Raw genomic sequence first — 24,166 nt, 5'->3', positions numbered from 1 at the left:
TGAACCAGCAGATGGAAGACCTTCTCTGTCTCTGCCTCTCTAATTCTGCCTTTCAAAAAAAAAAAACTTTAAAAAATGAATTAATCTAAAAAAGGAAACATGCTTAACACTCAGAAAGTGATAGATGTTACTTGCCTATTACACGAATAAACTCAGTATGCATCATCCAGTAACGGATTTGAAAAATGGACTCACCCTTTTCACATTCCTGGTTCCAAAGGTAAGAGTCTTTGAGATTTGAGCTGGCCCTGGGTCTTGTAGTGAGAGCAGCAGCCAGGTGGCTGCTCCCTTGAGTGCCAGCTGTCTAGCCCGTGGGACTTCCACAGGGAGTAAAAGAGTAAAAGAGCCGGGCATTGAGACTCGTGGGTGAAATAAACAGTGATTTTTCTTCAGATCATCAGTTTTCCAAGTATACGCTCTAAAAGAATCGCTGTGTCGTATGGTGGGCCATTCTTCGGCATGCGCTCAAATCTCTCCTGTGAGAACTCCTGACTGAGTTTATAAGAGGCACCTGAAGTGGTTTCTCTCCGATTGCCAATTGGTCAGGAACTTGGAATGTATTGGATTGTTGTTTTGACCTTTTTAAACAAACCTTTTCTTTTACTATTGATTAACATTTACTTAAAAATTTCGGAGTAGGTTTTTAGAAATAATACAAATTTTACACTTTTGTGGGTAGCGTAGTGGCAGTCTTTCCCCGCCTGGTTTTTCTGTGTTAAACATTAATGATGGTGGACTGCTGGCTAACGGGAAACCTTTCCACTCACTGGCCTGTTGGTTTTTACTTCAGCCAGGTGATGGTGGAGGCTGCTCCACCTCAAAATTGAGTTACTGGTTTTCAGTGCGTCCCTGTGATCTCAGAAGTAGTGAGGGGATAAACAAGAGTAATGAACCGTCTGCTTCCAGCTGCAAGAAGAGGCGGAAGGAGTTGACTACGACACAGGAAAGTAGGAGCCTGTGGCCTGGATCTTCTGGGCAGCTTCTGTAAAGACGTTGGGCAGGCCCTCTTTGTCAGTAGCACCGGGGGAGGATGACTGTACTTCAGAAATGGGAGGAAGTAATAGATAGAAAATACATGATAAGCGAGAAGGAAAAGGAAACCCTGCTCTGGACATGCCTCGCCATGGTTGTATGGAAGAATGCACAGTGAGTGCTGCCTGGTGGCTCCCCAGCCTCTCGAGCCCTCAGCCAGCCACCCCGTGCCTTTCAGCAGAATGGTGCTCGTTCGCCAGTAAACTACACTCTGCATTCAAGGCCAAGTGCAGATCAGATGAGCCTGGTGAGAAGCCTGTGTGCAGTCGCTCCCAGAGTGCACTGCCCTCGCTTGTTGCACTGGACTGGATAGGAGAGAGCAATCTCCTTAGCACGGGGACCATAGCAGGTCACGTTCACAGGTCACGTCTCACAGCCTTCCTGTGGGATGAGTACAGCTGCTTCATTTTCTGAATGAGGAACTTGGCCAGAGAAACACAAATGATGGTTGTAGGGAGAACAGCATGATGTCTGCCGTTTCTGGAGCGCTGGATCCAGTGCTAGTCACAAGTATGTAAGGCGTGGAGACGTAGCAGAGAGTCCTGGTCACCACTCTGTACTTTCCATGCCCTCCTGAACCATGACCATTGTGTGACACTCTGTGTGTGTCTGGTATTGTCCAGAATTTGACCATTTCTGTTACACAATACGTTGTATAACAGTGGGGGAACACACCCCCTTGACGGGCACTGAGGGAAGTGTATTACGTGTCCATTGGGAATCTGCACAACTGTGGCATGGATGGACTTGACCAGAGGGTCAAGAGAGCTCTGAGCTTGGGTTTCCCCATCTTTGAAATGGGAGTGGTGTTTGTTACCACCTCAAAGTTGGAAAATCTGTTTTTGTTTTTTAAGTTCTTATTTATTTGAAAGGCAGAGAGACAGATTAGAGATCTCATACCCAACGGTTCACTCCCCAAATGCCCACCACAGCCGAGACTTCACCCTGTGTCTCTGTTGGTAGGAGGGACCCCAAGTCTTTGAACCAACGCTGCTGGAGCAGGAAGCAGGAAGCTGGAATGGAGAGCAGAGCCAGCACGCAGACCTCGGCCCTCTGGGATGGGGTGCAGCTGCCCCAGCTGGTGGCTCAGCAGCTGTACCGAATGCCTGCCTGAGTAAAGCCATGAACGTTAGGTTTCCAGTACAGAGACGGTGCACAGTGAATGTTAGCTCTCGTCATTGTCTGTGGGGAGCAACTCGGACTAGACTAAGTTACTGGAATTAAGACTTATTCTATGCATCTGCTCTCCCACAATATGGCGCTGAGAAGGGAGAAACAGCTTCTACGCAGCTGCCTCCAGTTCAACCAATAAACTGTAGGACCTGCTCCTGATTGGAGGAGAGCAGCGTACTCGGCGTGTGGGTAGCAGAGTTGGGATTGGTGGAAGAGGACTATAAAGGAGGAGAGAGACAGCATGCACCAGGAACATCTAAGGGGAACATCTATCTGAAGTAACAACTGTGCAGCCCCCGAGAGAGCCGGCCGGCGGTGTGCCGCTCCCCCGCGGAAGTGGGGAATGTGGCAGGGGGAACCGCCCTTCCACGGAGGTGGAAGGGACAGTAGCCAACCCGGGAAGAACCAGCAGCAAACCCGGGGAGGGCCGAGCAGACAAAAGAACAGCGCAGGGTCCTGTGTCGTTCCTCCACGAAGAGGGGGAGCAACAATTGTCAGCATGTTTTTGTCTTTGAAAACCAAGTTGTTCCCTTTCAACACTCTGGCATTGACGAGAGCTGTATTTCACCCTTATGAGACATCGTTACTCCCTACCCTCATCCTGGTGCCTGGTGGTGGTTAACCACCTCCTGCCTTTCCCGGCCCTGGCCCTCGTGGTTAGGTATTTATGGCTGACTTGGGCAGCTGTAAAGCAGAGGGCCACACAGTCTAGAAAGCCTTTGACAGCAGGGAAGGTAGGCTTTGTTGGGAACAGATTGTCATATATTCCACATTAGTTAGATCCCATACCATTTGTCTAGCCTACTATATAATACACACCTTTTATTTTTCAAAAAACAACAAACCCAGATGTAGACTTCATTTTTCCTATGAAGAAAGTTTTTTTTAAAGATTTATTCATTTATTTCATTTATTCAGAGTTATACACAGAGAGAAGGAGAGGCAGAGAGAGAAAGAAAGAGGTCTTCCATCCAGTGGTTCACTTCCCAATTGGCCACAACAGCCGGAGCTGTGCCGATCCGAAGGCAGGAGCCAGGAGCTTCTTCCAGGTTTCCTATGTGGCTGCAGGGGCCCAAGGACTTGGGCCATCTTCCACTGCTTTCCCAGACCTTAGCAGAGAGCTGGATGGGAAGTGGAGCAGCTGGGTCTTGAACCGGCACCCACATGAGATGCCGGCACTTCAGGCCAGGGCGTTAACCTGTGGCGCCACAGTGCCAGCCCCATGAAGAAAGATTTTTTAAAAATCTGAGCACATGTTTTATTACTTTGAGTTCACCAATTGATTAAGTAACTGTGTGCATAGTAATAGGAGTGTGTGTGTGTGTGTGTGTGTGTGTGTGAGAAGATGTATTTGAAAGGCAGATTTACAGAGAGAGGGAGAGTCAGAGATCTTCCATCCACTGGTTCACGTCTCAGATGCCTGCGACAGCCAGGGCTGGGCCAGACCAAAGCCAAGGGCCTCTTCCTGGTTTCCCACAGGGGCACTTAGACCATCTGCTGCTTTCCCAGGCACATGAACAGGGAGCTGGATCAGAAGTGAAGCACCAGGACTAGAACCGGTGCCCATATGGGATACTGGCATCACAGGCAGTGGCTTTACCTACTAAACCACATTACCGACCCCAAGAGTACAAATTATAACCTAATGAAAATTTTTGCTTCAAAGCAAAATTGTTCATTTCTTTTTTTTTTTTTTAAATATTTATTTATTTGAAAGTTACAGAGAGGCGGAGTGGTAGGGGGTGTCTTCCATCTGCTGGTTCACTTCCCAAATAGCCACATCGGCCAGAGCTGGGCTGATCCAAAGCCAGGAGACAGAAGCTCCTTCCAGGTCCGCGGGTGCAGGGGCCCAAGGACTTGGGCCATCTTCTACTGCTTTCCCAGGACATAGCAGGGAGCTGGATCAGAAGTGGAGCAGGCCGGTGCCGCGGCTCAATAAGCTAATCCTCCGCCTGCAGCGCCGGCACACCGGGTTCTGTCCCGGTCGCTCCTCTTCCAGTCCAGCTCTCTGCTGTGGCCTGGGAGTGCATTGGAGGATGGCCCAAGTGCTTGGGCCCTGCACCCATGGGAGACCAGGAGAAGCACCTGACTCCTGGCTTCGGATCAGCGTGGTGCACCGGCCGCAGCAGCCGTTGCGGGGTGAACCAACGGCAAAAGGAAGACCTTTCTCTCTGTCTCTCACTGTCCACTCTGCCTGTCGAAAAAAAAGAATATATATATATATATATATGTATATATATAAAAAGAAGGGGAGCAGCGGGGACTGGAAGCAGCACCCACATGGGATACCAGCGCTGCAGGTGGGGGCTTTGCCCTCTGTGCCCCATCTCCAGCCCCTTGTCCATTTCTGGTGGACGCAAATGTCTTGCTTCCCTGTAGCGCTGCATGCACACGTGTGCATTGTGTGCGTGCTCCATTTGTGGTTTCAGGTGTGGGTGTGTGCTCTCTGTGTAGACAGGACTGCCTGTTCTGATGGCTTATCAAAAACATTGCCCACGTGGATTTCTTCTAGGTTTCCAGTTGGCCTTGTTCTGATCTGGGTGAGATGCAGTTGTTTATCAAATTGAAGCCCTACCTTTGAAGGTTATGATTTCCGGTTTATCCTGTGGCAAGCCCTTGTATTCTTTCTTCAAATTTAAGTCAGACACCTATTGAAGACTTGAGCTTCTGTGTCTACATCTATTTCCTTATTAAGAATTGGGCCTTGAAAGGTCTTTGTAGAGGCTTTGCCAAAGCATCTGTCTCCATGTCTCCAGAACTTCAGCCCGCACTCTGAAGGCTGGCATGCAGAAGGGTCAGGATGGAGTTGATGTAGAAGTGATGTTCATGTGTCGTCTTCATGCATGTGCTTTCTCTCATCACAAAGGTGTGGTCCCGCTTGCCACTCTGGTCTGAGCAGAAGCTCTAGCAGCTCTAGCAGGGCCTTCAGGTTTGTCCTAAGCCATAGACTGAGCCGTAGACTCTGCACGTCGCCCTGGACCCTCCACACCAGCGGAGGTCGCCGTGTTTGGCTGCCTGCCTTATTACCGTGGTACCTTGTTCTTTTTACCCTAATCTATAAAAGGGTGATGCAGCCTTGGTTGTTGGTGGCCTAAGTTAAGGAATATAAGCAGGTGATAAGAGAGACGTTGAAATCTAGCCATGGAAATGTCAGATAGACTGTCAGGAGAGTGACCAGCATCTCACGGGGCCGGAGGGCAGTGTGCTTTATTGGTGGTCACCTTGGTAGAAAGACTGAGGGTGCGCTCTTGTGTCTTGTAAGGGCATGGCGCTGAGGCTCGGGAGGACGGAAGGCAGTCGACAGCTCCCGCCCTGTAATCGCACTTCTGAAACCTCCCAGTGGTAACCCAGAGGCGCAATCACTGGGTTCCGGTTAGAGCAGGTTTCAGAGCACATGTGACAAGGCAGACCTTTAAACATAGCTGCTTTTGTTTTTCCTTTTTTGAGTCCTTTGACAACTAGATTTTTTTTTAAGATTATTTATTTTATTTGAAAGAGTTACACAGAGAGAGAAGGAGAAGCAGAGAGAGCGAGAGCTTCCAACTGCTGGTTGACTCGCCTATTGGCCACAATGGCCGGAGCTGAGCCGATTTGAAGCCAGGTGCTTCTCCCGGGTCTCTCATGAGGGTACAGGAGCCCAAGGGCTTTGGCCGTCTTCTGCTGCTTTCCCAGGCCATAGCAGAGAGCTGGATTGGAAGTGGCTCAGCTGGAACTAGAACCAGCGCCCATATGGGATGCTGGCACTACAGGCAGCGGCTTTACCCACTACACCACAGTGCTGGCCCTAGCAACTGGATTTTTAATTCAGTTATTAAAATACATATTTATGCCAGGAGCTTCATCCGTGTCTCTCACATAGGTAGCAGGGGTCCCAAATACTTGGGCCGTCTTCTGCTGCTTTCCCAGGCTCGTTAGCAGGGAACTGGCTTATAAGTGAAGAAGCCCAGACTCCAGCCAGTGCTCATAGGGAATGCTGCTTAATCTGCACCACAACACCAGCCTCTGATTATTATTTTAAAGGCAGAGGTGGCAAGAGAGAGACAGAGGGAGAGCCCTTTCACCTGCTGGTTCGCTCCTCAAATGGCTACAATAGCCCAGGCTGAGCCGGCCAGGAGTCAGGAACTCCAGCTTGGTGTCCTACACAGGTGGCAGGGACCCCAGCACTTCCACAGTCTTCTGGTCCTTCCTGTGCACATTAGCAAGGAGCCGAATTGGGAGCCAGGACTCGAACCGACGCTGTGACATGGGATGCTGGTATCACGTGCAGTAGCTTAACCCAGTGTGCCACAATGCCAGCCCCACAGTCCTGCATGCTTTACAAAGGGGGAGGGGTGGGGTGGGTATAAGCTGTGCAGAATACTCGTTTGGAGGAGTGTGGACAACGGTTTTTCACAGCACTTGGTGCCTCTGTCAGGGCAGTGGTCTGTCCCTCTTCTCCGCTGCCTGGCTGCCTGGCTGCCTGCTCGCTGTGTGTGGAAGTGCTGGCGCAGAGGCTGGCTCAGAGTAGGTGCTCAGGACTGGCTGGATATGTTAACTGTCTTAAACCAGATGAAAATCTGATGTTGGACTTGCCCTCATGTCCACGGCACATCTTGACCCATGGCTACCTACACAAAAATGAGAGCAGGGCTCTCGGTTGAAGAGGGCCTGAGGTGGGTGGTTGGCTTTAAATTGCGGTGCACATCATTCATGTATGTTGTGTAGCCCTGTGTTGGTATTGACTGAAACGCACGCTGGCAGCAGCCCCAGCAGCACATTTATTTTTAACTTTCTTAGGGAAATCTGGTTGGAAACTTATCTTACAGAATCAACAGCTGAAATTGAGCATTCAGATTGCTTAAATTGAAAATCAGCATATGAAGGGTGTGTGAGCCTCTAGAACCTGCTGTGTTATCTTTGATTAAACGCAGCATATACCTATTCTGTCTCCATCTCAGCTCTGTTCCTTTTTTTGTTTATGTGAGCGAGCGAGCGCACTCCATCTGCTGGTCCGCAGTGGCAGAGAACGCAGTGCGTGTCTCCTGTGTGGGTGGCAGGGGCCCAGTTACTTAGGTATCATCACTGCCTCCCAGGAGCTGCACTTGTCAGGAGCAGAACCTGAACCAGGAATTGAACATGGGCGCTCCGGTGTGGGACATGGATAGACTCTTAATGGCTAGGCTCAATGCCCGCTCTCCCTAACATGTTCTTAAATTGGAAAGTCTGTAACGTTGAGATCATCTCAAAAGGCCGTGAGAGAACATTTCTAGAAAGTGAGTTTCCAGAGTGCTTTTGGAGTCCTTTGTTCAATCCTCTTTCACATTTGTATATATTTGTTTGTCACAGATTCAAGAAGCTGGTTTCTTGTGGGTATCGTGGACTGATTGCTCCCCATTCCAGTCAAACACACTGCGTTTTGTTTAGTTAGTTATGTTGTGTGGCTGCAGTATACATTACTCCCCCTCGGGCCTTGTCCACATACCTTAGAGTAACCCAATACGTCTTGTTAAATTGGAAACAGGATTTGAGTTTGGGAGTTACATTTATAGTTAGAAACATGAAATGTTAGGAATTCAGTGAATATACAAACTATTTAAATACAATTTTGGAAACATTTCACAACTAACTAGTGCTTGTTGCGTTACAGATGAAGTTTAAATTATGCAGTGATGGGCCATGATTTGGGGTTCCTCCGTCAACCCACAACTTAGAGAATTTTGATTGCTTTTTGTAACTAACCAGTCTTTACATTCTTTTTTAAAAAAGTCTTTTTATATTTCCATGCTTTAGTCTACATAAACTCCTTTAATAGCCCAATAATTTTATTTACTCTTAAGAAACATATAATCATTAACCATTTTGCTTTAGATGAGATGGTACCAAATTTGGGCTAGATTGGAGTTATGTGTGTAAAATCTTACAGTAGATTTTGACTTTGTTTTGTGGTTACCTTTTACTCTACAAAAAGGAAAGGATCAGAAGAGATCTGTGTTAAGACCAAAGAAAAGCTTTGTCCCAACCCGGGCTGTGGCCCTCCTGGGAGCTGGCCAAACCGGAGCTCCTGTGGGTCCTAGAACGTTCTCTGAACGGGGGTCCCAGACAGCCTGTTGAGACTCTGCATGCGTTGAGGAAGCACATTCTTCGGGAGGTTTCTGATAGCCTGATGAGTCGATGGTGATGCCCTTTGCATATATTCCCTGTGATTGCTTTTGAGAAAAACTGAATGTGGATTGGACTAAGGTTATCTATAATAAAGATCGTGATTCAGCTGTTAGCTTGACTTTGTTTACTTTTGTTTAGCTTTGATCTATTAAACATCAAAGAGAAAAGAAGCAGAAAAACATTTAGATTGTTTTAGTCAAAAAAGTTTTGAAATGGTACCCAGATAATTTAGGACAATGTAAGTCTTTGTCCTAAAACATTTGGCTGAGGGCCCAAACTTTTTTTCAAGTCTTTTAAGCAGTAGCTTTTTTTTTCTTCCCTGATTATAATAAAATGTTATGTATTAGTTTTGAAAATAAGGAGTTGTACCCATCAGAAAATAAAATATTAGATTTTTTTACCATTTAATTACTACTCTCTCGTGTATTTCCTGATTCATGTATTTTGTTAACAGATGTTTATTCCATACACAGATACTGTTTATGTGGATTCCAGTTCCCTGCCGCCGCCATGTTGTTGCCTGTTCATGAGTGTGCACGATGCCCTGGTTGCCGAGAAGGCCCATGAGCTGTTTCACCACTCTGCTTAAGTGGGCGCTGATGTTGATCATTAATGAGCCTAGGCTTTTGCTGTTATAAATTAATCCACAGTGTGATTTCCTCACCTGCTGAATAGGATGCGTTTCTGAGAGTGGATTCCCAGGTTAAAGGGGGTGTGGTAGATGCTATGAGGTACCACATTGCACCCCAGAGGGATGGCACTGAAGGGTTCCTTTTAGGCTTTGCTTTCACATCTAGTCTGTATGCCTATTATCTGTTTCCTCACTAAGCGTGGAAAACTAAAGATGACGTTCCTAACTTAACCACCAGTTTGAAGACTTGTTCAGATTGAGATGACTCCCAGTTTTAGGATTAGATGACATCTTGAATATCATGTATATATTATTAATATCATGTAGATACTACTACTAATAATAATGGAAGAAAAACAGGGAATAGCCTGAGTGTCCTCGGCCGCCTCCTGGGCGTGTTTGAGGTTCTGTGTCTGTACCGTCCCTTGTGTGACTCACCCTGGAGGAGTTGGTGCAGTGCAGAATTGGGCCTGGAAATCAAAACAGCCAGCTGTTCACTTTTCTGGTTTTCAGCTGATTCTTGTGCCCTTCCCTAGAAGGCATTTTAATGAAATCAGTTGTGAATCAGAGGGAAAAGAGGAAGACTGAATGTACCTTTTAGAGAGGTGAGCCTGAAGAACTCCATTTTTAAAAATAAATTTTCTAAACTAGTGTTACTTTATAGACTACCAGTGTTGACTTAGTTGATGTGAGCAGCTTGGCAGTCACCAGGAAGAATGAGAAGCAAACCTGGTTAACTGTTAGTCACGTGTGTCATTCTGTACGTGAGACCCATGTCTGGAAGAGACATGTTTGTATTACATTGCGCCTACTCCTTTAATTAGAACCATGCTTTATCCTGCTGTTTCATAAGATTGTTGGAGAACTCCAAAAAGTCAGTGTTCCACTCGGGACTGCCTGGGGTTCGCATTCAGAACAAGGTGTCCAGTGACTCGGTTCCAGCAGGAAGGTCTCGGCAGTGTAACTCCCAGGACTGCCCGGGGTTTGATCTGGAAGGTGTGTGAGGGTTATCCAGTGGTGCTGCAGGGCTTGTGGTTTTGTGTGTTAATGTTTAGGTAAAGCCCAGGCATAGCATAGTGTAAGACACCGAACAGTAGGAAGTTTTAAGACAAGCCGTTAGACAGAAAGGACATTTTGTCCTTTTACATCCGCAGCCTAGCACCTTGCACGTCTGTACCACCTGCAGCCGACAGCTAACGCGAAGCTCACTCGCCCCTCCCTGCCTTTAGATTCACCTCAGTGGAAGATGGAGAGAGCTCTGCTGGAGTCCAGCCCTTCCTGTCAGGCACAGGGCTAGGATCCTGCCGTGGCAGCTTGCATAATGGGAGCAGCCGCGTTCCCCTCCCACCTGCCTAGTAGCTCTGCTGCTGGGCAGGCCTGTCCTGCAAGTTCAGGGTTGTAAACCCACTTTCTGGAGGGTTTTTGGTAGCACTCTGGATTAGTACCTCAGCATTGGATCATTGTCTATTGAAGAATGTATCTATGAAGACCAACCTTGTTATTTCAGTAAAACGGGGCCTCAGAAGCTAGCGCTGTCCAGTGGAAGGCTGGGTGACCACTGCTGGACATAGTAGCCCTGCGTGGTGCCAGGGGCCTGCAGATGAAGGAGTTGTGGTGGCAGTGTATTTACAGGATTGTAGCTCGGGGCTACAGCCTCCGCAGCAAAGGGTCTCCCTTCTGGAAAAAATTTTTGGCACAAGGGCACCAAGGGCAGAGATGTTTTTTCACTATTATTTGTATGAGTGTCAGGAACTTTTTTCTGCCAAGGGCCATGTGGATATTTATAACAGCATACACAGGCCATGCAAAATGATCACTCAAACATTAGGCTGCTGTAGATGGATTGAATTTAGGGTCCACCACCGGATATTGTGCACTGGTCCATGAGCTGCTCGGACGTCATCTGACCACACCTAGCACAGACGCAGGGGTAAACGGGGTCTCCTCACTGCTTGCTAGTCCATCTTCCTCATCAGGTGTGAGGTGAGGGGCGCATGCGCACACACGCGTGCTGAGTTCTTACATTGGTACTGCTTCACGGGGTGCCGAATGGAAAAGTGCAGCTGAACTAGCTAACGTCTGCTGACTAGAGCTCACTTGCAGAAGGACACGGCACTGTAATATGTTTATTGAATGCTTACTAGTGTTACCTCATGGGCTTAACCAAGGAGCCAGGTCATTCAGAAGGTGCAGTGTTGCTTCAGGACAGACCTCTCTTGGGAAAGGTTAATTAATCACGTGGGACTCCATGGAACTTTCAGGCCCATGAATAAAGCAATGTGGACTTTCTCATGGAGGGGAGCCCTCGGGCTCACTTATCTGGGCATCATAGACCGTTGAGGGGAAGTGGGGGCTGATGAGGAATAATCCTGAGGTTTTGGAGGAAGACCTAGAAGTACATCAGGTTTTGAATTGAGGCTCTGAATGGGAGGGATCGTCACTCTCGCACAGCGTTCTGAAATGGAATTGCGAATGAGTGTATCCGGCAGGAAGCGGGGTGGCAGCATGCGACTGGCCCTGTGGTGTGCGGCCCAGAGCGTTGTGCACAGCCACTCACTGTTAGAGGGGTTTGCTTAACACTGTGCAGACTCGAAGTGGCAAAAGCGACTCTTACAGGGTAAGGGAGAGAGGGAATGAACGCACATTAAGCCCTTGAGTGCTCTGTCTTATGTGGTCCTCACAGTGGTCCTAGGGTGACAGTTTTATCTTTGTCCTTGTTTTTTTATAAAATCAGAATGTTAGAAACACTGCTGTCGGGGCTCAGGGTTCACAGAACAGGGACCTGCGCTGTGGCACAGTAGGTTCATCCTCTGCCTACAGAGGGCACCGGTTCTAGTCCTGGCTGCTCCTCTTCCAATCCAGCTCTGTTGCTGGCCTGGGAAAGCAGAGGATGGCCCAAGTGCTTGGGCCCCTGCAGCCACGTAGGAGATCCAGAGAGAGGGAGGCTCCTGGCTCCCAGCTTCAGATCAGCCAAGTTCTGGCTGTTGTGGCCATTTGGGAAGTGAACCAGCAGATGGAGGACCTCGCTTTCATTTTTTTTTTTTTTTTTTTTTTTAGATTTTTTTTTACTTGACAAGTAGAGTTAGAGAGACAGAGAGAAAGGTGTTCCTTCCATTGGTTCACCCCCCAGATGGCCACTAATGCCGGTGCTGCACCGATCCGAAGCAAGGAGCCAGGTGTTTCTTCCTGGTCTCCCACCTGGGTGCAGGGCCCAAGTACTTGGGCATCCTCCACTGCCCTCTCGGGCCACAGCAGAGAGCTGGACAGGAAGAGGAGCAACCGGGACTAGAACCCGGCGCCCATATGGGATGCCGGCGCCGCAGGCGGAGGATTAACCATGTGAACCACAGCACCGGCCCCAGGACCGCTCATTCTGTCTCTCCCTCTCACTGTCTGTAACTCTACCTGTCAAATAAATGGGTTCACAGAATGGCCCTTCCCCACAACGTACCTGCAGTTCCTCTCTGCTCCCCTTTGGTGCGCCCCTCCCTTGTGGGGAAATGTGTGTGCCTGCTGCCGCAGGCCTGCTCTGCTCTGGGTCAGCCCTTGAGGGTCTGGGTCTGGAAGAACAGAGCAGTGAACTCCACCTGTGGTCTGCAGTTGCTGACGCTTGGCCAGACCCACTCACTCTGCACAGGCCTTTCTCTCCCTTCCTCCCTTTTGCCGGCTGGGGACCAGCGCTGTGGCATCGTGGGTAAAGCCGCCTCCTACAGTGCCAGCATCCCGTATGGTCCCTAGTTTGAGTTCTGGCTGCTCCACATACAATCCAGCTCTCTGCTGTGGCCTGTGAAAGCAGTAGAAGATGGCCCAACTCCTTGGGCCTCTGCACCTGCATGGGAGATGTGGAAGAAGCTCCTGGCTCCGGGTGGGCACAGCTCCGGCCATTGCGGCTAATTTCTTTCTCTCCCTCTCCCTCTCCCTCTCCCTCTTTTTCTTCCTCCCTGCCTTCCTCCCCCTCCCCCCCCCCCTTTCTATGTAATGCCGACTTTCAATCTTTAAAAAGAAAAAAAAAGAGATACAGGGCAGAAAGAGCTTGGAGGTGTGGAACATGGTGATGGTGGGAAGAATAGTCATGCATTTTCTTGAAAACAAAAATTGGCTACCTATAAAAATAGAGTAAATTTTTGCACTCTGAACATAGGGTGACATCCTAGGATGCAGCTTTTTTGCTGCCTTAAACAGTTGCAGACATTATATTTTGTCTCTTCATTCTCTGTCTTTGAGATTTTTTAAAAGGCAGAACAAGAGAGAGACGATTTTCCACCCTGTGGGTTCACTCCCCAAATGGCCACAACAGCTAAGACTGGTGCAGTTAGGAGCCAGGACATTAGAAGTCTGTATGTAAAGGATGTCCTTCGAATGCTTGATAATGAGATCAGTGTTGTGGCTCCCTCACTTTTTATCTCTCTCTTCTGTCGAAACACCTCAGTTAATATAATAAGCAGTGCCACTCCACTCTGCAAGTGTTTGAAGCTACAGAAGACAACTAAGATTCCTCATCGTTTTTCATTGTGCCCCACCACACCCTCATGGTAGGAGTGCAATGATGGCATTATCGATGTGTGAGTAGAACTTGATACTTAATAAGAAAACTGAATCACGTGAATCTGAGGTAGAGCAGTGCACCTGTCAAACTCAGCTGAGCGGTGTCTTGCTTTGTGGAAGGAGGGCTCGCAGCAGGGGAGCAGTGCCGCTTTGGCTACAGTGATTTTGCGTTCCCAGATAGCCAAGTTAAACGCAGAAGAGATTGTGATGTTCTCCGTGAACGGCTTTGATGTTGTCCCACAACCGTCCATTGTAATCGAAGCATACATGTTTCAGTCACAGTTTTCCCTTTTCCATTTTCTTCTAGAAGGAGCTGGCAAACAAGCCTGACTGTCCTCAGATGTGTGCCTATAAGCTGGTGACCATCAAGTTCAAGTGGTGGGGGCTGCAAAGCAAAGTAGAGAACTTCATTCAGAAGGTAACGCCTGTTCAGAGTGTGGGGACTGACGTTTCGGTGGAGACCTGAGGTCTCCGTTACGGAGCCATTCTCTGGTACTGCGTTCTCCGTCTTTCAGGCGTGAGCATTAGTGGCCCCGCCTCATGCATTTCTGCCCTGCCCTTCATCCCCAGGAGCAGCGGAGGCAGATGCAAGGGAGGCTTTCAGGGCTGTCTTGGGGGACGAGCAGAGCAGCGTTTTGAATTGTGCTTTCCTGGTCCCGTGCCCAGCCTTTCTGCAGAGAGCCATTTGCACGTACGACAGGTCCCCCCGGGAACGTGGTGTCCTGCCCCTGCTCAGCTGGAGCCCACACCTCTCGAGAGCCACCCACGTACCTTGCACTTTAGCGGTCCTCCCTGAGAATGGGCACTCCCGAGGGTCCAGCTCCTAATTGTTGTCTTTGTGAAAGTGAAAATGACGTGGGCAGTCACATCCAGGAAGAGGACTTGCCGTTGTACAAATACCCATGGAATGCGGCAGGTGTCCCTGGAATGGACTTCTCCCGTAGTGTGCGTGTTTATTCCATTATCCTGATGAGGACGCCCCGTTGCATCGCCCAGTCCCATGACTCGTCATGTCTGTGTTTCACCATCGCCTTCCTGCTTTGAAATTGCAGCTGCTGTCACGTTGGAAAGCGAAGGACCTCACAGTGCTGGAAACTGTAATCAGTCTTGGGCCTGCGTACAGGCGGCCCATTGCAGGCACTGTGTAAACACTGCTTTCCTTCCTTCCACCTGGATCATGGTAATAGCTGATCAATCCACATGTCTGCACAATTCCTGGAAAATGGAGTTAAAAAATAATGCGAATTGTTCATGTACTTTTTGAAGCCCCTCATAGTTGAAGTCCCTTCTATTCATGGGGTGGAAAAAGTCAAGAACCATCCAAAAATACTCATGGTTCTGTCAGTTTTCTATCTTCTTGGGAAAGTTTAAACTTAAATAATTCAGAAACTAAAACTTCTAATTGTATGCATGGTTGTAGATATATAATGGCAGCAACATACAGCATAGAAACATCTCATAGACAGGCCGGTGCCGTGGCGTAGCGGGTAAAGCTGCTGTCTGTGACGCCAGCATCCCATATGGGTGCAGGTTCGTGTCCCGGCTGTTCCACTTCCAATCAAGCTTCCTGTTAATGGCCTGGGAGAAGCAGCAGCAGATGACCCAAGTGATTGGCCCCTGTCACCCATGTGAGAGACCTCGCCCAGTGCTGTCTGTTGGGCCATCTGGGGCATGAACCTGTGGGTAGAAGATCTCTCTCTGTCCCTCCTCTCTGTAACTCTTTCAAAATAAATAAGTAAATCTTGAAGCATTCGTAGAGTTTACAGAAGTTCTCAGTGTGTGAAGCATCTGTATCATAAAGAACGCAGGGCTCCCTGAGTGCAGTGCTGTGTGCCGCCTCGTGGTTTTCCTTTGAATGGCAGAGAAGCGAGGCATGGCAGTGATGGTCTCAAAGCAGAAGAAGTGCGGTCGGCCTTTGCTCGTCGACATTTAGAACAAGCTGAAAGTACATCAGGTGCAGCGGGAGTTGGCTGGATCGAGCTGTGCACAGCACGCTTTCCTTTTCCCCGGTTCTGCTAGATCGTGACACCTTTGCCAGGAGAGATTCCTTGCCATTCCTGAGAGAAATGTTTCTTCTCACTTTGCTATTCAGAGTAACAGCCTGGAATTAAGCTTGCCGCTAGTCGATTGGGAGCAGTCTTCTCATAACAAGTCTGTGTGAATGTTGTGGGTCAATCATGGCATGTAAGGTTGAATTGTCGTTAATCTTGGGGTTTTGCCAGCTTATGCTACTTTTCTCCTTTGTTTTTAAAAGCAAGAAAAAAGGATATTTACAAACTTTCATCGCCAGCTTTTTTGTTGGATTGACAAGTGGATTGATCTGACAATGGAAGACATTAGGAGAATGGAAGATGAAACTCAAAAAGAACTAGAAACAGTAAGACTTGCATTCTATGAGGCTTCTTTCATTTCCTCTTTTCTGAAACTTTGCATGTGCTTGGAAGTGTAGACTTTGGATTAGGAAGAGGGTGCTCGGCCATTCCTTCCTCTCTGGATTCTCCGGGACACTGACAGCCCCTCCCTTGTCCTCGTTTCTCTGTCATGGGCATCTCTGATGAAGGTATCGGAGAGCGCCCCCAATCTGGAGCTTGTAGCCTGTAAGGGGTCTGGTGGCTCTGGGTTCTGCTCTGCGTCAGTCCTCTGATGGCGCCCGCACGGCACTGCTTTCCAGGCACTCAGGTTGTGTCCCAGCCGCAGTGTTAGTGTCGGCACTGCTCCCTCGCCTAGAGAAGGTAGGGCTGGGGGCTCACCGCAGACGGGCGTCCTCCCTCTGCCAGCGGTGAGTCGTCATTTCCTGAGAGGCTTCAGGCAGAGTCAGGTGGTTGTCAGGCAGGCGGCCAGCGCACCCTGTGTCGGTGCCAGGTCTTCCCCCAGCACCTCGCCTCCCTCGCCAGTGAGCAGGCCCTGCCGCCAGTGGGTGCCTTCTCTCTCTCGGGGATGAATTCTTCCCTGGCTTCCTCCTGCGTGCGTCTGGTTTTGGTTTTGCTCTGGACCACGCTTGTCTGCAGTTGGCAGTGAGGCCCCGTGGGGGAAACAAACCAAGGAATGTCCAGGGCCCGCCGTGGTTTCCATGCAGTCATCCCGAGTCCCGCCAGCAGGCCGGGTCTGGAAGCCCCGCAGGTGCGGAGTGTGCGATGGACGCTGCGTGCAAGGCTGGCTCAGTCACAGGAGAATGGCAGCAAGTCGGGTTCCCTGGCACATCGCATCCTGAAGAATCTGTGTTTAAAATTGCTTACGTTTGGTGATTACGGCGGGCCTGCTTCTAATTAGCTTTATACAAATGTTCTGAGAGGGCCTGGGACATATTTTCTTTATAAGGCAATAAAATGTTTTAACCTTATCTTACACAAAAAGTAAACTACAGGCAGACTCCAACTTATGAATGGATTTTGTTCCAAAAATTTTTAACTTGATTGTTTGGAATTTGGAACATACTTTCCTATCGAGAAAACATTATAAATTGGGTTTTGGTTTCTAGGTCAGCCAGTAGAAGCCTCCTTGGTCCCAACTTCTGAGACTAATGATAGGACTCTGAGTTCTATCTAGATCTTAGGAGTAGGGTGATTAAAACCTCCCCCGGGCCCCCTTATTTTTAGGCCAGTCCCTGATGAAATATTTAAAGAGTAGAGTAGGGCATGAGGGGCTTCGCCTACACGTGAGCTAAAGAGCCGGCCCTGGGCACTTCTGCCTTTCCTTCCATGCTTCTCTCCCACTTCTGTTGTCCCGTGTGCGAGAGTCCAGTCCCTCTCCGACTCCAGGCAGACGCCCCGCGGCCCCGAGCCCGACCCCTTCCCTGCAGCCTGCAGCCTGCCTCCTGCTCCAGCAGCAGGGGTCCTGCACGGGAGAGAGCAGCATGTGAGTCCGCTCTTCATGCCAGGCTCCCAGTGCAGAGAGACAGGAAACAGGGTTATTTCTGTTGTGGCAAGTTGTCTAGAAAGTCTCATTGGTTCTGATTTTTATGCTGAAGAACTGTCAGAGGAAGGAGAGTCGTCAGCGCTGACTGGGTGATGAGAGTAGGTCTCCCTGGCTGGGGCCGCCTCTTCCCCCTGGCTTCCCTCGCAAATTGTCAGTCTTCTGATACCTGGCTGTGGGATGGTCAGCAGGACACAGCCTTGGAGCAGTTTCATCGTGGAATGTTTCAGAGACATGTGAAGACAGACCTCAGCGTTCAGTGCTGGTCTCCTTAGCGTTGGGTGCTGTTTAAGTTCTTTGCTCTTGGCTCCCTGTGGCATTGCCATGCGGCTGCTTGGAGCCCTCCCAGTTGCCCTGTGAGCATCTCCAGGCCTGCAGGCCATACGTGCCTCCCTCCCCAGGGGCTGAGCACTCTCAGAAGCCCCTCTGCGTTGTGATGCTCTTACTTCACAAATATGTTAAAAACCGGGTTCCTTTCAAATGGGTTTTGGTCCTGGACAGAAGGATAGATGGCCCTGGCCCATCTTCCCACCAAAGCTGCTGGGGCTGGGCTCCTCCCTGCATGAGCTCTGTGAGTAACCTTAGCCCTGTTTGTTCTCACCTGGTGTGGGGCGAGGGGCGGGGTGTTGGGTTTTGGAATGTCTTCATTGCATTTGTGTGCTTATTGATTTTCTCCTTGAGTTTTTGTCTCTGTAGCTGCTGTGAGTGCCTGTTCTCTCCAATGCATCTGTGTGCTTCCTTGTGTCCTGTGTACTGCTCCTGTGCTACCCAGTCCCCCTCTCTTCAGTGAACTGCCCAGAAGCCCTGGTCTTGGGAAGCAGAGGAGTGGCCACGCATGCATGGCTTCCTGTCTAGGATTGTGAAGACAGGGACCAGACCACTGGGCATGGGCTCACACACAGCCACGCAGTGCATTGACCTGTTGGCCTTCCATAACCTCAGGTCATCAGTCCACAGCCTTTCGTTTCTTGGATTCAAAAATGCACACGTTGACCGTGCTGTGCAAGGGGAGCCTTTTATAAGATGGGCTGTAAACCAGGATGACCAGAGAGACCTCAGAATTCAGCTCTGAGTGGGAATGTGTTATGAGCAGGTAGCCGCCACTTCGTGTTCTCTCCTAGAGCCCTTGTTTTCCTTCTCCTGCTTACTAACCCCTATTTAGAGTCTGATTTCAGCAGCTCACGGTTTTATTTTGCGTTTAGATGCGTAAGAAGGGCTCCGTCCGAGGCACGTCGGCTGCTGATGTCTAGATGAGTCCCCTGTAGGGTCAGAGACAGAATCACACTGTGTAAGTGAAGACCTGGGGGAAGAATGTGTGAAAGGTGATGGGCAGCGAACTTCCTGGGCAGAGGCTCTGTCTGTTAAATGTGGTTGTGTTTTGAGAAGCCGACAGTGAGTACTTGAGTTCCTGTTCTGTAAGGGTGTCAGCCGTGGGGCAGGTTGACTGCGGTGATCCCGAGGCAGTTCTCGGTGTCAACAGCTGCCCCTCACCCGGCCCGCAGGCCAGCCTCTGCAGCTCACAGCAGCGCACGTGTTCTGTGCACCAGAAAGTCTTCATTTGCTCGTCAGCTGTCTTTGCAGTTGGCTTTACCCTGTAATTCACAGTATGAAGCATGCCTGTGGTCTGCTTTATCACACATTGTATGCCCAGCTGACAGATTTTCCACGAGGGGAGGAAAAGAGCATCAGACCCTGTGTCCCCTTTGGAAGCAGTGTGAGTGAGCAAAGACCGGGACAGCGTACTGTCGGCACTTGTAAGTGTTGAGCTCCGACATGCCCTGACCCTGCCTGCCTCCCTCCGTGAGCGCTTTAGTCCCTGGGCACGACCACAGTGAAGTGTTCGCCCACGGAGAGCGCTGGCTGGACCCCGCAAGAATGAAGAGCTGAGGATGCCTCCAAAGCCTGCTCCTTAAATTCAGTGTTCATTTACATTTTTTTCTTTAAGTTTGTTGTTATTTTTGTTAAGTTTGCCTGAGTTCCTGTGATTCTGCTTCTAATGTATTTTCCCTCCAATGAAACAACACGTGATACCATTAGTGAGACCAGAATTTTTTCGAACAGATGAAATTTTTAAGATGCAGTAGTTAGGGAACATTCTCTGCCAAAAGTTTTGCTGCATTGAATTTTTTTTCCTGAAGAATGTGTGGGACAAGCTGCTGTCTAACATTTCTGTCCCTTGCTGTGGAATAACGTCTTCTGCATCGCCTTTCACTTTTCTTACAGTTACGCAATCAAGGTCAAGTGAGGGGAACAAGTGCAGCCAGTGACGAGTGAAGAGGAATCTGACCAGAGTCTCGCAGTGTCGGCGTCTGCCAGACGTGGGCTGGTGATGTTGGCACACGCACAGGTCCCCAGCCACGTGTGTATATATGTGTGTGTGCGTGTGTCTGTAGCTGTCTATAGGACGCATGTAGAGCTACAGACCACAGGCACGCACTTGTGTATATGTACATACAGAATACTGAGGGATTAGCCCAGCGTCTCCAAAGTACTGTACCTATCTTCCGCGAGAATGCAAGAGAAAATATTTTCAATATATATACCTGGAACAGATTTTAATAATAATTATCAGAGTAATACCATTAATGGACAGATTGACTGCAATGTAATACTAGCTGGTATGTTTCATAAATGTCAAGTTGTGGACCAATATATATAGCCTTTTCTTACTTTTCTGTTCTTAAAATGAGTATCCTATAAATTTTTATTTTAATCCCATAATCAGCAGACTCCCACAGGAAAATATCTTTGAAATTTTTTGGTATTCCAATGAGTCTAGACTATAAACTCTGAATGTATTTATAACTATTTATTTCTGGATGGTCATTAACTTACAGCCAAATTTGACAAAGCCTATTAAGTGAGGAGTAAAGTTACAGGCCAGTTTTTACTTGTTTTCCCTAAGGGGAAAGTCCTTTTAAAAAAAAAATGCCCGGTTTTTATTGGATTTTGTATTTTACATTTCAAGTATTTTTCTACACCAAACCTAGCAAAAAATGGAGATGATGGTTTGTGATTTATAATAAACACTAGACAGTTTGTAGGTTCCTGCTAGGCAAGCAAAGAAATCGATGAGAAAATTCATCTTAATGGTATCGTAGGCCCTGTAGGAAAGTCGGCCGTAGAGCGCGGGAGGGGGGCTCGTCCCTGTAGTGTCTCTTCTCCGGAGCTGCGTGGAAGCCCTGCAGGTGCTCGGGGCCCTCACGGGATGCAGTGTGCTGAAGCCCGCTTCCAGCCACGGCGTGGGGCCTGCCTGCCTGGGGTTGGGAGGCCCCCATGGGCCGTGCACCTCCAGCCTGGGGCTGTGCTCTCACATAGGACGGCGTGGAACAGACCCTGCGCAGGCGGCCTGAGAATGCTCACTGGAAGCCACTGCCACTCTTCGCATTTTTATTTTTTTTAAGGCAGGCGCAGTGCCTAGGTAAGATTTGTATCAGCTTTCTCTGTCCGGGTTCAGTTTTTCTCCTGTCAGCCCTGGAATCTTGAGTCGAATGATGATGTTGAAGCCTTCAGGTCACAAACTGTCTTCTGTAACCTCCCGTGCCTCCTGAGACACACCACACCCTGCAGTCAGATCCCGCTGGCAGCCAGCCTCCTTGCCCGGCCTGTGTCCCCCTGGAGTGACAGCTGGGAGTCAGACAAGGACCCTGTTGTCCTCCTCCAGGAAGGCCGCCGCACTTCACATCCTCCGTGTACTCAGGATGAAGCCCCAGGCCTGCTCTCTGGGCACTGATGTAAGATGGGTTCCGTCAGCACATAGTCATCTGCAGAGGTTTGCGCGAGGGAGGTCATTGCTGGTTTTGTGAAATGAAGAGTCTAGTCCTCTCCTTATCATGAACTTAACTCTCACTGGCGTCTGTAGGATCATTGGGAGCCTGGGCGCACATGCGAACGAGAGCCCGGCACATGGATTCTAATGTTTTCCTAACAACTGTGGAGACTTGAGGGAATGTGTGGTGAACGTAAAATACCTAGTTTACTTGGCAGTCTCTTGTGTAAATTACAGTAAAACAAAGTAAATGAAATTTAAACAGAAAATAAATTTCACAGAAATGCCCCTTGTGTGCTGAGTGCTTGTTCCTGATGCCGCATCCGCCTGAGGCGCCGTGGAGCGCTGCGCCCAGCTTTCCCACCGCTCTGGGAAAGGGAGCCACAGAAAGGCTCTGTCCTCTCCTCGCCCTCGCCGTGCGCCTGTGCGACACTAAGTTGCTACCTTGGGTTTCTAAAATAACTCTGGATTTCAAAACTAAGTGCAGCCTGCAACGCCGGCATCCCACGTGAGCACCATTCAAGTCCCAGCTGCTCCACTTCGGATCCAGCTCCCCGCTGCTGCTCCGGGGAGGGCAGTGGAAGGTGGCCCAGGTGCCTGGACTCCTGCCACCAAGGTGGGAGACCTGGATGGAGTCCCAGGCTCCTGGCTTCAGCCTGCCCCAGCCCTGGCCGTTGGGGCCATCAGGGGATGGGAGTGCTCTCTCTCTTCCCCCCACACCCCCATCCTGGTAACTCTGCCTTTCAAATAAATGACATCTTTTTTAAAAAGCACTGGAACAGTAACTGAAAAAGTATTACATACTATGATTCTTGGCTTTCTGAAAATCGGTTTTAAACAAATAAAATACGGAAAATCCTTAAGTGTTAGGAAGTTCCTTTTCAGTTCCGGCCAGTAGAGGATTGAGGCGTTTGGGCTCAGGGCTGGTTCACCTCCCCCCTGCGAGGACCGCGTGCTGCCGGTCTGCTCTCCACCTTAGGTTCTGGGGCTGCCTGTTGAGAGAGGTGGCCAGGGTGGATTTTCTGCATCTGGAGAGGCACCGAGGTGCAGAAAAGCTGCAGCCTGGCGTGGGAGACAGACGCCTGGCGAGTGAACTTCCCGTCAGAGAGGGGTCTTCAGCCTCACTAGAGAGAAGGTCCAGCCACAGGCAGCTGGGACCCAAGGGGCCACGTCTCGAGCTGCGTGGAGGCCGGGTCCGTGTAGATGCTGTGTCCGTGGCACCCACAGGGCCCTCCAGGGTGGGGCTCCTCCGCTCCTTGGGGGACCTGACCCCTGGCCTCAGTGTCTGCTGCTCTGTGTGCCATCAGCTTGCCAAGTTGAGAAGCTGGGTGTGCATCCTTCACACATCTCTCAGGATGGCAGGGCTCCGTGGGGGACTGCGGTGCAGTCTGTGATGAGAATGTTCCGACTTGGTCCTTAGACCCCCAGATCTGCTGTCAGGAGAGCCACACAATAGTGGGGTGGAGTTCATTGCCTCCAGACAGCCGCTTTCAAGTTCACTGGCTGTGGTGGTGGAGATGGAGACTTGGCGCAGTTGGGAGGGAGGTCCTGCTGCCAACAGGGGTGCTTCCCCAGGGACGTTGCCAGTGTTGCTCAGACCTGGGTTTCTTTTTTTATTTGAAAGGCAGAAATAGCTCTTCATCCTCTAGTTCACTCCCTAAATGGCCACGAAAGCTGGAGCTGGGCCAATCAGGAGCTTCTTCCGGGTCTCCACGTGGGTGCAGGGGCCCAAGGACTTGGGCCATCTTCCACTGCTTCCCCAGGTGCATTCGCAGGGAGCTGGGTCGGAAGCCGAGCAGCTGGTTCTGGAAGTAGCACGCATAGGGGATGCTGGCACCGCAGGCGGCAGCTTTACCCACTAAGCCACAGTCCTCGCCCCAGGCTTGTGCCTCTTAACGTGGAAATGTTGAGCAGCAACCAACGGCTACCCAGAGATGACAGCTGTGGACCAGGTCACAGTCTGCTGCCGAGGGAACCCCGCTGCAAGCTAAGCAGCGCTTCCTGGTCCCTCCAAAACCAGTTCAGCCAGGTTGCATTGGGCAGAGGAGGATTGGCAGGTACTCTGATGCTACCTCTAGAAAAGCTCCCGTACCAAGCTAAGCGTGCACAGCCCTGGGAGCCCTCTGCAGAGAAGAGCACAGGGCCCATCCCTCCCGGCGGAGCCCCTGGGGCGAGGCGTCTACTGCGGGGTAGCCCACTCTGCTCCCTGGCACTCAGAGTGGCCTGCAGTCCCCGGGAGAGGCCGCGATCTGTCCGGAGCCACTGCTGCTGCGTGGTTTGCTCGCTCGTTTGCAAGTTTCTCTGTAAGTCATGTAAGTAAGGACGGCCTCCCCTGGGCCAGCCATGCCCTTCTCACCGTCCCCAGTGTCTGTGGTCTCTTGAGTGTCGGCTCTTAATGCCCCAGGTGCTGGTGTGAAGTAATTCCGCTTGTGTACTCCCTGGTGCCTTAGGATCGAGTGGAAAGCCTTTAAAGATGTCCCTTGTCAGACCTGGGTTTGGTGGCCCCCTTTGCGAATTGTGGGGAAAGTGACGGGATTCCCATTGTGTCTTCCCGGAAGATCTTCCCTCCAGGTAGTTGGCTCCCTGCCCAGTTTTCAAAGCCCCGGAGCTCGGTGCCACTTAGTCCAGGAAGCGTTCCCTAGCGTGCAGTGGGTGTCATCTATGCCCCACAGTCACTGGAAGCTAGTTGGACCCCATATATCCCTCCCGAAGGAAACAGAAATGACTCCTCCTGTGCTCACGGCGCTGTCCGGCCTGTGCGGAGGCCCCTGTGAGTCCTGAGTTGTGGGCGGGGATCCGGAGGATCAAGTCTGTCCTGGGCGTGAATGCCTGCTGACCAGCTGAGCCGGCCTGGCAGTCCCGGGAGCTGTTGGCACACACTGCGAGAAGGGAACACGTTCTCCCTAGCTGGGCATCTAGACCAGAGGTTTCTGAGGCTCCTGCAAGCCAGAGGAAAGCCAGCC

At 50.1% G+C, this 24,166-nt stretch overlaps 1 protein-coding gene across 3 annotated transcripts in view; it reads left to right on the top strand.

Annotated features, from left to right (window-relative positions):
• Positions 1 to 21,491, top strand: part of PITPNB (phosphatidylinositol transfer protein beta) — a 61,768-nt gene extending 40,277 nt beyond the window's left edge. Inside the window, exons 9-12 of one of the 3 annotated variants that reach the window (XM_051826658.2) lie at positions 13,830 to 13,940; positions 15,777 to 15,899; positions 18,637 to 18,722; positions 19,658 to 21,491. In XM_051826658.2, the coding sequence (XP_051682618.1) occupies positions 13,830 to 13,940; positions 15,777 to 15,899; positions 18,637 to 18,684 (282 nt within the window). In that variant the 3' untranslated portion in view covers positions 18,685 to 18,722; positions 19,658 to 21,491. The remainder of the gene's footprint in view (positions 1 to 13,829; positions 13,941 to 15,776; positions 15,900 to 18,636; positions 18,723 to 19,657) is intronic. The other 2 variants (XM_070065778.1, XM_051826657.2) reach the window with 2 other exon arrangements.
• Positions 21,492 to 24,166: the final 2,675 nt, after the last annotated feature.

This window comes from Oryctolagus cuniculus, chromosome 21, assembly GCF_964237555.1.
Source record: "Oryctolagus cuniculus chromosome 21, mOryCun1.1, whole genome shotgun sequence".
NCBI classification, from domain to species: domain Eukaryota; kingdom Metazoa; phylum Chordata; class Mammalia; order Lagomorpha; family Leporidae; genus Oryctolagus; species Oryctolagus cuniculus.
This window is presented reverse-complemented; position numbering and strand designations above follow the sequence as displayed.